This window comes from Ursus arctos, unplaced genomic scaffold (genome assembly GCF_023065955.2).
Source record: "Ursus arctos isolate Adak ecotype North America unplaced genomic scaffold, UrsArc2.0 scaffold_14, whole genome shotgun sequence".
Classification (NCBI taxonomy): domain Eukaryota; kingdom Metazoa; phylum Chordata; class Mammalia; order Carnivora; family Ursidae; genus Ursus; species Ursus arctos.
This window is the reverse complement of record NW_026622808.1, coordinates 24,561,892-24,572,812: the sequence shown is the minus strand read 5'-3', so window position 1 is coordinate 24,572,812 and position 10,921 is coordinate 24,561,892. Positions and strand designations below refer to the sequence as shown.

At 40.8% G+C, this 10,921-nt stretch overlaps 1 protein-coding gene across 1 annotated transcript; it reads left to right on the top strand.

Annotated features, from left to right (window-relative positions):
- The first annotated feature begins 1,457 nt into the window (after nt 1–1,457).
- On the top strand, nt 1,458–2,390 carry LOC125283785 (olfactory receptor 7A17-like). The gene has a single exon (XM_048227123.1). The coding sequence runs from the start codon at nt 1,458–1,460 to the stop codon at nt 2,388–2,390; it is 933 nt and encodes a 310-aa protein (XP_048083080.1).
- The last annotated feature ends 8,531 nt before the right edge of the window (nt 2,391–10,921 follow it).

Sequence of the window (10,921 nt, the reverse complement as noted above, 5' to 3'; positions counted from 1 at the left end):
TCTCTCTCTGTCTCTCTCTCTCTCTCTTTCTCACTCTCTCTGGTTTTTGAGCAGATTCTTTGTGTTTCCTTAAAAATACAGGACAGAAAATGAGCATGCCAGTCTAACTCGTCAATTTTATTTATCCATGGGAAACTTGCTAATTGCAATACCAGGTAGCATTTTACATTGTTTAGGGGAATGATAATTGATCAGGCCAGCCTGAGTTACAGCCACTGCTGCTTTATCGTTGGGGCTGGGGGTGAGGAGTCATGGTAAGAACACAGCCCAAGGACCAATGAACTGTGTGTGTGTGTGTGTGTGTGTGTGTACCTTGTGGAGTAAGAAGGGTCCACAGAGCTCGCGTTGACAGTCTAATATATTCCAAGTTGACTCTTAAAATAGAGAGGCCAGAACTCAATCACCAAATGGTACTCGGGAGGGGCTCTATTTCTATCTACAGGACACCATTGCAAGTAGATTATAAAATACAAGAAGTGTATAGTGTGGGTGAATAACTCCTTTTTCTTGGAATTTAACTGCAGTGCAGTCACTATTTCTTTGAAATTACCTGACACCATCTCTGACCACTCTCCTGCTTATTCCCCTTCCCACACTTGCTTCCTTTTTTGGACTCAAATAGCTCAAAATGGTATAATTCTCAGGCCCTCTGCAGACGCCATTCCTTCTGCCACCACACGCTTCCCCAGACATGCCTGCAGCTCTTGCCCTCTCTTCCCTGAGGTATCTGTTCAAATGTCACCTTGTTTACTGGTCTTGACTGAACACCAATTACCAAATGACAGTCTTATCCACTCTCTCCTTGATACCCACCCTTGTTCTCTTCATAGCACTTGTCACCTGCCAATGTATTATTGATATTTTTGTTTCTGTTCTCTTTGCATCATTGGATTATAGTGGCTTTTGGTTTTCAGGATCCTGTACTCATTGCCTGGAGTATATTTGACACTCAATACGTATTCCTCAAATGCACAAAAGGCATTTCTAATAAAAACGTAGAATGGATGAACTCTGTGGGGGGACGGTGGGAAAATGAGATGAACTCTGTGGGGGGACGGTGGGAAAATGAGACGGTGGGAAAAATCAGAGATGAAACGGAAGGGAATCTCTTAAAGGGGAAAATCCCTTCACAAGATACTGAAATTTATTTCTTTATTTTTTAAGGTCATATTTGTTTTTTGAAAGATAGCACAAGCAGGGGGAAGGGGCAGAGGGAGAAAGAGAAGCAGATTCCCCACTGAGATGGGAGCCTCACAACTCTGGGCCCCATCCCAGGACCCTGATAGCATGATCTGAGCTGAAGGCAGATGCTTAATCAACTGAGCCACACACGTGTCCCCTGAAAATAATTTCATGAGTGCAAAATACAAATTGTCCCAGGTCAAACATGTGACCAATGCCCTTCGTGTGAAAATTAATGATCTTTCTTCCTCTTTCCTGATAGCTAATGCAAGCACATGCAACCAGGCGATGATACTAGCATATCAGAATTCCTTCTTCTGGGACTGTCAGAGGAACCAGAGCTGCAGCCCCTCCTATTCGGGCTTTTCCTTTCCATGTACCTGATCACTGTGTGTGGAAACCTGCTCCTCATCCTGGCCGTCAGCTCTGACTCCCACCTCCACACCCCCATGTACTTCTTCCTGGCCAACCTGTCCTTTGTAGACATATGTGTCACCTCCACCACCATCCCCAAGATGCTGCTGAACATCCAGACACAGAGCAGAGTCATAACCTACACAGGTTGCATCACCCAGATGTACTTCTTCATAATCTTTTCAGGGTTGGACATTTATCTCCTGACTGTGATGGCTTATGACAGGTTTGCGGCCATCTGTCACCCCCTGCACAACACAGTCATCATGAACCCCCGGCTCTGTGGACTGCTGGTTCTGGTGTCCTGGATCATGAATGTCTTGCATTCCTTGTTACAGACCTCAATTGTGTTGCAGCTGTCCTTCCGAAGAGAGGTAGAGATCACCCACTTTTTCTGTGAACTCAATCAGATGATCCAACTTGCGTGTTCTGACACCTTTCTTAATAACGTGGTGATGTATTTGGCAGCTGTCCTGCTGGGTGGTGGTCCTTTTGCTGGGATCCTTTACTCTTACTCTAAGATAGTTTCCTCCATACTTGGGATCTCATCAGCTCAGGGCAAGTATAAAGCATTTTCCACCTGTACATCTCACCTCTCAGTTGTCTCCTTATTTTATTGTACGGCCCTAGGAGTGTACCTTAGCTCTGCTGCTACCCAGAGCTCCCACGCAAGTGCAGTGGCCTCGGTGATGTACACGGTGGTCACCCCCATGCTGAACCCCTTCATCTACAGCCTGAGGAATGGAGATATAAAGAGGGCTCTGAAAAGAATCCTTGGGGTTCCAGTGATGTAAGGGACAATGGTCCTGGGGCTGAAGAAGTGCCCATGATCTCAGGGCTCACCGCCTCAGAGCCAGGAAGTGCTATTCTTTGATCAGGCTTTGGAAGTAGAATCTGCCCCTTCTATTTATTTCCTGGAATTTCCATTTGTTTGAATTCAACTTCTCCATACATTTACATAACTCAGCTTATTAAGCTTCTGCTCTGAGTGATATACAGTTTTCTCCTTTGTCCATTTTCATGTGTCCCCAGTGTTTTCCCCAACCTTGGATCTCAAATGCCTGGAAATTCCTGATCTTACATGGGGTAAGTTGGATTTCTTAAAAATACTTCCATTCCAAATGACTTATATCATACCAGGTAAATTTTCCCTAGATTTCCCACAGGTATAATCATGAGTTATATTCTTCATATGGAAGAAACTACATTGGCCACTAAGCCCTTCACGTAACTTTATTGCAGAGGAGAATATAAAACTCCACTTTTTCTCCTGAGTCTGTCCATCTTTTTACATCACTACCTTCACTCCTCTTTCTGAAAATGGACTCCAACACTGTCCCCTTTACATCTCAGGCTCCTGACAGGGAAGCTCAGGCTAGGGAAGCCCGGGCACCCCCTGTGCCCTGTGCTTGTGGACATTCCCACAGATGCTTCCCTGACCAGAGCCTCTGCTGTGGCTGCACCAGCCCTTGGGTTCTTACTGTGATTACAAGACAGGCCTCAGCAGCACCCATCAGAGAACTCTAACAAAACCAGGTCTATTCCTCACAGGTCCTGGAGGGCACATGGAATGCCCAAAAGCTATTCTATGAGGTCTCAGAGTGGGGGAGAGGCATTGAGAAGGAGAGAGAGAGAGACAGTGCCTCTGAGGGATCTAACTTTATTAGGGTTTGTGGCCAGAGTGCTTAGGGGTTTGCGTTTTAACACTTTATTGGAGAATTATATGAGTAGAATTCAGCTGCTCGAGGAAAAAGCAGTGACTCATGTGTCAGTATGGAGGCTACCCAGGGCTTTCTGAAGAGGTACTTCATGGCTGGGGCAACCTGAGTACTTATCTGATAATTTTGTCCCACACCTGACAATGTATGATTCAACATGGCTGTCCTTGAATTGCATGCCTCAGAAATCAAAAGGTTCATGTCAGGCACTTTCTCTATAAACATGCTCCTGTGTTTCCTAACCGGTCTCCTGATTTTACTCTGTGATTCAACTGAGTGTCCAGAAAGCCCACCGTAGCCACAGCAGACAATGATTAGCAAGTATCTCTCTCTCAGTGGAGTCTCCATGGAAAGACACATTTGAATAAAGAGATCAACCTGATATGTTCTTAGTGTCAGGATGACCATGAATATGCAAAATTTCAAAACATTCATTTTCTTACCACACAAAAGATTTCTTTTTCTCTTCCCTCTTTTTTATATCACGTTTCATGCTGTGCGACTCTTAGCTGAAGCATGGAACACTGGTGTCCACAACTGAGGGGGATATTCACTGAGGTGAAGGTTTGCTTAGTGTCATGTATGTTTTATCACTGAATTATCTTCCTGTTCTCAGTTCTGGTTTATTTTATAATTGTATCTGTTCGCTAGGACTGCACACAAGCCATTCTGAAAACACGTGTCTTCATATAATACCTTTATTGTCAAAAGAGATTGTCTGGTGGGGAGTCTTTCTCATTTGTTCTGCACTACTTATCAGTCTCTACATTGTATTTCTAAAGGTCATGCATGGTGTTGTGTGGAGCTGTAGTTCACTGCTTTCTTCGACTAACACATTTGACTCCATTTATATATGTAGGTTAATCTTACAGTTTATGAAAAAAATAATTTACCAAATGTAAATTGCCTTAATTGAATTTCGCTATTTCCATACCCATATGTGACACTTCGCCTTCTTCCCAGTTATGAGATGTTTCTCTGACCCCTGTCAGGTGGGACTCAGCTACATGTGTTTTTGGTCCAACATGGGTCATACACCATCAGAATTTAAATTTTCATTAACTTTTTGAAGTATGAGTGGAACATATATTAAATGTACATTTTGCTGAATTAAAGGTGTCATACTTGAATTAGGCATACAAAATGTATGGGTCCATTTGTAAGAATTCAAGAAGAGGCACAGGAAGTTTTACCTACATTTTTATGTTATTATTAAAAATGTAATTCACCTGGACATCCATTTTGTTATTTCTGAAGAAAATCTGCAACTTGAAATGAGTGCTGTGAGGACAAATACAGGGTTGAATACACTTTGTGGAGTCCACAGAAAATACTTGAGAGTGAGCAGTGCATGTATGTACGTCAGTGTGTGCACTTATTCACGTCTTTCTTTCAAGTCCTCACACTCACACGTGTGCACACATACACTCACTCGTTTATAATTCCAACAGTGTCATTGAAAGAAATTTTGACAGAAAGATTTGAAGTAGAATGAGTGACTTTAATTTACAACATTTTTATGGTCCGGCAATTAGGTGGCACAGTCGGTGAGTGTCTGACTCTTGATTTCAGCTCAGGTCGAGATCTCACCATCCTGGGATTGACCCCGAGTCAGGCTCCACACTCACCACAGAGTCTGCTTGAGTTTCTATCTCCCTCTCTCAGCTCCTCCCCCCAACTCTCTCTCAAACAAATAAATAAATCTTTTGAGAAAAACTTTAGGATGACTTAATTTTAATAATGAATTACTTTTCCTATCTTAATGCCTCAAAGGCTTCAAAATCAGAGCCATATTGACATTTATGCAGGAAATTCTCTGTACCATCTGATGAGGCCAAATATTTCCAGATTAACTCCAATTTCTCTATTTAACGTGGGATTTCAAGACAAAAGCTAACTGAATGATTTGAGAGGCTCAAACTCAGTTCCTATAAATAGTATCTTATTGGATAAATGTCTGTATTAGATTCCTTTCACTGTTGTCTCAAATTACCTCACAAGTTTATAAAAACAAATAATTCTCTAAAAGTTCTAAAGATCAGAAGCATGAAAGGGGTCTCACTGGGCTAAAATAATTATGTGGGCTGTCACCTTTCTGGATGCTCCAGAGGAGAACATCCCCATTCCCACTCCAGTGTCCAGTGCCCCCCACATTGCTTGACTCATGGTCTTTCCTCCATCTGCAAAACCAGCACAACAGTAGTTTCAAGTGTCTGTCTCACTCCATTTTTCTTCTTTGCTCTTCCACATTTAGAGAACCATTGTGATTACACTAGTCCAATGTGGATAATCCAGGATTATCTTCTTATCATAGGATAATGACTAGTAGCATTAGTCCATGTGCTATCTTAATTATTCTGCTAAGTATTCGGTATAAGAAGGAAGGGAAGAATGAACCACAAGAGACTATGGAATCTGGGAAACAAACTGAGGGTTTCAGAGGGGAGGGGGTGGGGGATTGGGCTAGGCCGGTGATGGGTATTAAGGAGGGCATGTACTGCATGGAGCACTGGGTGTTATACGCAAACAATGAATCATGGAACTTTACATCAAAAACTAGGGATGTACTGTATGGTGACCAACATAACATAATAACAATTTTTTTTAAAAAAGTAAACTAACATTTTCAAACATTCTTTGGGATGACATCTTTTGGAGGTCCTTCTGGTGCTTACTACAAAATTTTTTATATATATATTATTTGATATTCCTCAAGAACCCTTCTATTTTTCACCACCCAAGGAGTGAGTGAAAAACTATTCTTTTCAAAAATATGTGCAAGGAAGATTCCTGGTGGAGAAGACCTAAAACTACCTACATGTGACACTAACACAGACCCACAGCCTTGCTCTCAAACTATGTTCCACAGACCAGGACCTGCTGCATCAGCACCACCTGGGAGCTTATTAGAAATACAGAGTCACAGGGGTACCTGTGGGACTCAGTCCGTTAAGTGTCTACTTTCAGTTTTGACTCAGGTCATGATCTCAGGATCAGGAGATGAAGCCCCACACTGGGGTCTGCACTCAGTGCAGAGTCAGCTTGATATTGTCCTCTCCCTCTCCCTCTGCCCCCACCTGTGCTCTCTTGAAACAAATGAAATATAAAAACATTTTAGAATGTGCAGAATCTCTGGACCCACTGGAGACCTGATGAGTCAGAATTTGCATTTGAACTACAATCTTGGTGATCTGTATGCACAATGAAGGTAGAGAAAAGCTGGTCTAGAATCCTATTTCTCACCTTGTCACTGTGGACAGAGGGGCTGGATAATTACTTTTGTTGGGTGATGGCTTGTGGATTATGGGTGTTTGGGAGCAGCCCTCAGACATGGCCAAATATCCCCAGCTAAGAACCACCATGCCAGAACTTTACATCAAAAATTAAGGATGTACTGTATGGTGACTAACATAATATAATAAAAAATATTATTATAATAAAAAATAAAAGCATTCTGACATAATCCTAATCAAAACTCCATCCCTTCATTACTTTATACATTAGAGCAGAACGTAAATCCCTCTGAGCCCCATTTCTACAACAGAGAATGGAGTTAATAAAAGTACTACCTCACAGAATGAACATTTGTCAAAAATAAATGTGACACGCCCTATGAGGTGCTAAGCTAGGTTGTGGTACATGATGTGTAAATGTATATCTCATAATTAATAAACATTTCACAATGAGGGACTGAAGGCCAGTTCTCAACCTGTGATCTAACTATGACATTCCTAATTATTTTGGCTAAACTGTCACAAAGCCAAGGAGTGCGAGTGCGGTATCCAAGATTTTATAGAAAAGGAACAAATGTCTCCCCTTTCTCAAAGAAGGAAATGGTAATTTTCTAGAGATATCAGGGGTTGTGTCCCCACCATAAGTCAATCCTTTGAAGACCTAAGGGAACAAGTCAGATGAATTCCTCAGTATTCGACTTTTGAGAAAACTTGAAGTCAGGGTTGTGATCAAGTGCTGAGAAGTTTAGACCTCTGAAATGGGATAATTATTGGAGAAAAAGTAATAAAAACTGAATTCACCTGGCATACAATGTGGTCTCCTAGGAACAGAGACTCATCCAGAAATATCTTCATTCTGTCCAGACCAGTTTCCCCAGGAGAAATCATGCACTTAATGGTGGGAGCATCATGAGAGAAATGTGCCTAATGAGCAGAGCTGGAGAGCTGTAAATATCTCTTCTGCTACAGAACCCCAGGGTGGGCATTTTGGTTGGACAGAACATCGTTGTTGCTTTTGGAGTCCTACATCTGGCTGGGAGACCGATGCTTGATGCCTTCCTGCTGTCCTGAAGGCAGACAAAGTTTGATCTACATCATCAACTATCCAGGGAGGAATTGTGACTTGCAAAGGGAAAGCTTGCTCTCTGAGTACTCATGCAGGTGAGCTCAAGAGCCCAGCAGGCACTGCAGGAGAGGATCAGAGGGAACAGAAGCCAAGACTTCTACCGAAGGTGACCGAGAATCCATCCAGCATAGCCAGGATGCCACAGGTCACAGTAGGTGTTTGCTGGCTTTACCAATACATGAATGTATTTATTTAGGATGCTGAAAAGAAAAGTGAACCTTGCAATCAGAAGTGCAAGTAGTAATGTTGATAATTAACTGGTATAAATGGAAGCCAGTTAGAAGGAATGGGGAGGCATAAAGTGCTTCCAGTAAACCTAGAACAGAAATGGAAGGATCCACAAATAGGGTATTAGCTGTGGAGAGATATACAGTGAAGTGAGGGCATGTCCTTTTATTTTAAGATGGGGCATCCTAGGCTATGTTTCCACATGGATGAGAAAGATCCAGACCAAGGGATGATTGCAAATATATCCTTGCAATAGTGGTGCGTGAAACATACACACACTGTCTTCTCTCATTCTGGGAATTCACATGAAAAAAACATATGTGATAGATGAAAATGGGTTTGCTAATGAGCTTTACTTTGCATTATTTTAGAACCTGTAAGACTGACGACTGTATTTGTGGATTCGTGGGTCATTTGGTAGCTTCTCTGTTAAAAATTGTCGGTGCAAGTCTTTTGCTTTTGGATAGTGTTATAAGAGGTTTTTTTTTTCTTCTTTTTAAAAATGTGATCCTTGGGGTGCCTGGCTGGCTCAGCAGGTGGAGCATGCAATGCTTGATCAAAGGGTTGTGAGTTTGAGCACCATACTGGGTATAGAGATTGCTTGAAAATAAAATCTTTTAAAGATATAAATAAAATAAAAATTGGATCCTTTCTAACAAAGAATTGGAGTTTTTATACAAACTGAATGTTGGCCACTTAGTTCTTTTATGTCTATATAAATGTATTCGTGGGGAATGTATGAAAGTTTATGAATTTTGTGTGGTCAAATCCCTCAGTCCTTCATATCGTGCTCTCTCATTTGCTTAAAAATTTTTCTATTGAGGTATAATTGACATATACCTTCCTATTAATTTGGGTGTAAAACATAAGGATCCCATATTTCTATATATTGCAAAATGATCACCACACCTGTCACCGTGCATCATCACAAAGTTTTTTTCTTGTGCTGAGGGCTTTTAAGCTATAGTCTTTTGGTGACTCTCTGATCTGTGACACGGTGTTATTAACTGTAATCACCACTCTGTACATTCCTTCTCATACACTGTTTTTCATTTTTCTTCTTCTTACTAAAAGCGTCCAGCATGCTCTTCAATATCCTTCATGTGTTGGTCCGTACTATAATGATGTAGAAGTGCTTCATCCTTAGCGGTGGTAAATTACCCTTTAAACATGTGTCTGACTTGTTTTCCCATCTCCGTTATTCCTTAAGCGTTCTTTTTGGCCTTTTTTTAGATAATATTTTTTATTATATTATGTTAGTCATCATACAGTACATCCCTAGTTTTTTTTTTAATGATTTTTTATTATATTATGTTAGTCACCATACAGTACATCCCTAGTTTTTGATGTAAAGTTCGATGATTCATTACTTGCGTACAACACCCAGTGCACCATGCAATCCGTGCTCTCCTTACTATCCATCACCAGCTCTTTGCCCTTTTGTGATTAGGTCTGTTTCTGAAGGTTGCATCCTCTTTGGCCATCATCTGGAACACATTCGTCTTTACCATTTGACTAAAGATCACCTTTGTGTTGTATAAGCCTACTTGAATCCCTAGATATTTACCTAAGATGAAATTACACCTTAGTTACTGCTTCCTCCCCACGTGTAAATGCCCCTCAGATATATCCTTTTATTTCCAAGTCTTTGGCAATTTAATCTTGAATCAGAATTAGTGGCCCATGTTGTTGTCATTAAGTTATTGCTCTTGTAGGTCTTTATATAAGTCAGTAGCAGATTTTTCATTCCATTTTGTTATTTTCATTCAGTACAGTTGTTTAGAAACAATAGACTTAACCTAATGTCATTCTCACTGACATTCTTTATTCCACAAGTTCTTAGTTTCTTTTACAACTTCTATTTTCTGCATATATACACATTCATGCACTTTCATACAAATGCTTCGATAGGACCCTATGCACAGCATAATTGCTCTTTATGTTTTCGTGCAGGTTTTTTTTTCTCCTTGTGTCAACTTTTCCTTCATTCTCAACAATTTCTCATGAAGTTGACTCCAATCAATGGATATAACCCTAGTTCCTTATTTCAATGTCTGTACAACTTTTCATGGTGTGGCCATGCTAGTCACACATCAGTGGTTGTTCTTTTTTTCTTTTTTGAAAGAAATATTATTGTGTCACTGCTACAAAAATATTTGGAGATTAGTAAGTTAAAACTGTCCTCTCAACCAGGGGCCATCTTGTCACCCAGGGAACACTGAAGCAATATCCAGACAGTTTTCACCGTCGCACTGGGGAGGGGCAGGTGGTGGTCAGGGTGCTAAAGACACTACCGTGCACAGGGAGACCCACCGCAGAGAAGGATCTGGTCCAGAATGTCAGTCAGTGCAGAGACTGAGAAACCCTATGTTAAAGAGTATCTGTATTTTTAATATTTATAGTTGCCTTTAGGTTGTTTCCCCATTATTTCACACTTCCCATTTCTACCCCCAAATTAGAAAGTGCCCCTTTCACTGCCAGTTACTAAGTTCCAGCCCAATCAACAAGGCAGCTCTTCGTGGGCTTTCCCAGCTGATGGGTGTGAGAGAGAAATCTTTCTTGTTGTTTTCTCAAACTATCACTCACCTTGAGCAAAGATTCATATATTGGATCCCCATTCTTGTCCATTATTATTATTACTTGTCCATACATTCCATACCTATTTTCCACATTAAATTGCATTTCAAATTATTTTTACAAAGCTGTTATTATTCAACTGATTTTTGGTTGGGTATTTTTGACCGTGAAAAAAATTTAAATTTCATGGAGTTTAATTTGTCTTCCTTTTTTCCTTCTGATTTTCTCACCTTAATCGTGATGGTTTTTCCCACCTGTAGATTTTATATGCACTTTTTCCTATGTTCATCTACAAAGGATTATATACTTTTATGCTGGTGTCTTTAATCACCTGATTTGTTTCAAGGTGGGTAAAATAAGGAACCACTTCTTCCTTTTCAGACAGATAGCCATTTGTGCCAGCTTTAATTCAACCATCTATTCCAATTGAAGCACAACATCCC

What these genes read in the sequence shown, in the direction of transcription:
- LOC125283785 (XM_048227123.1), top strand. Translation starts at nt 1,458, where the DNA reads ATGCAACCAGGCGATGATACTAGCATATCAGAATTCCTTCTTCTGGGA.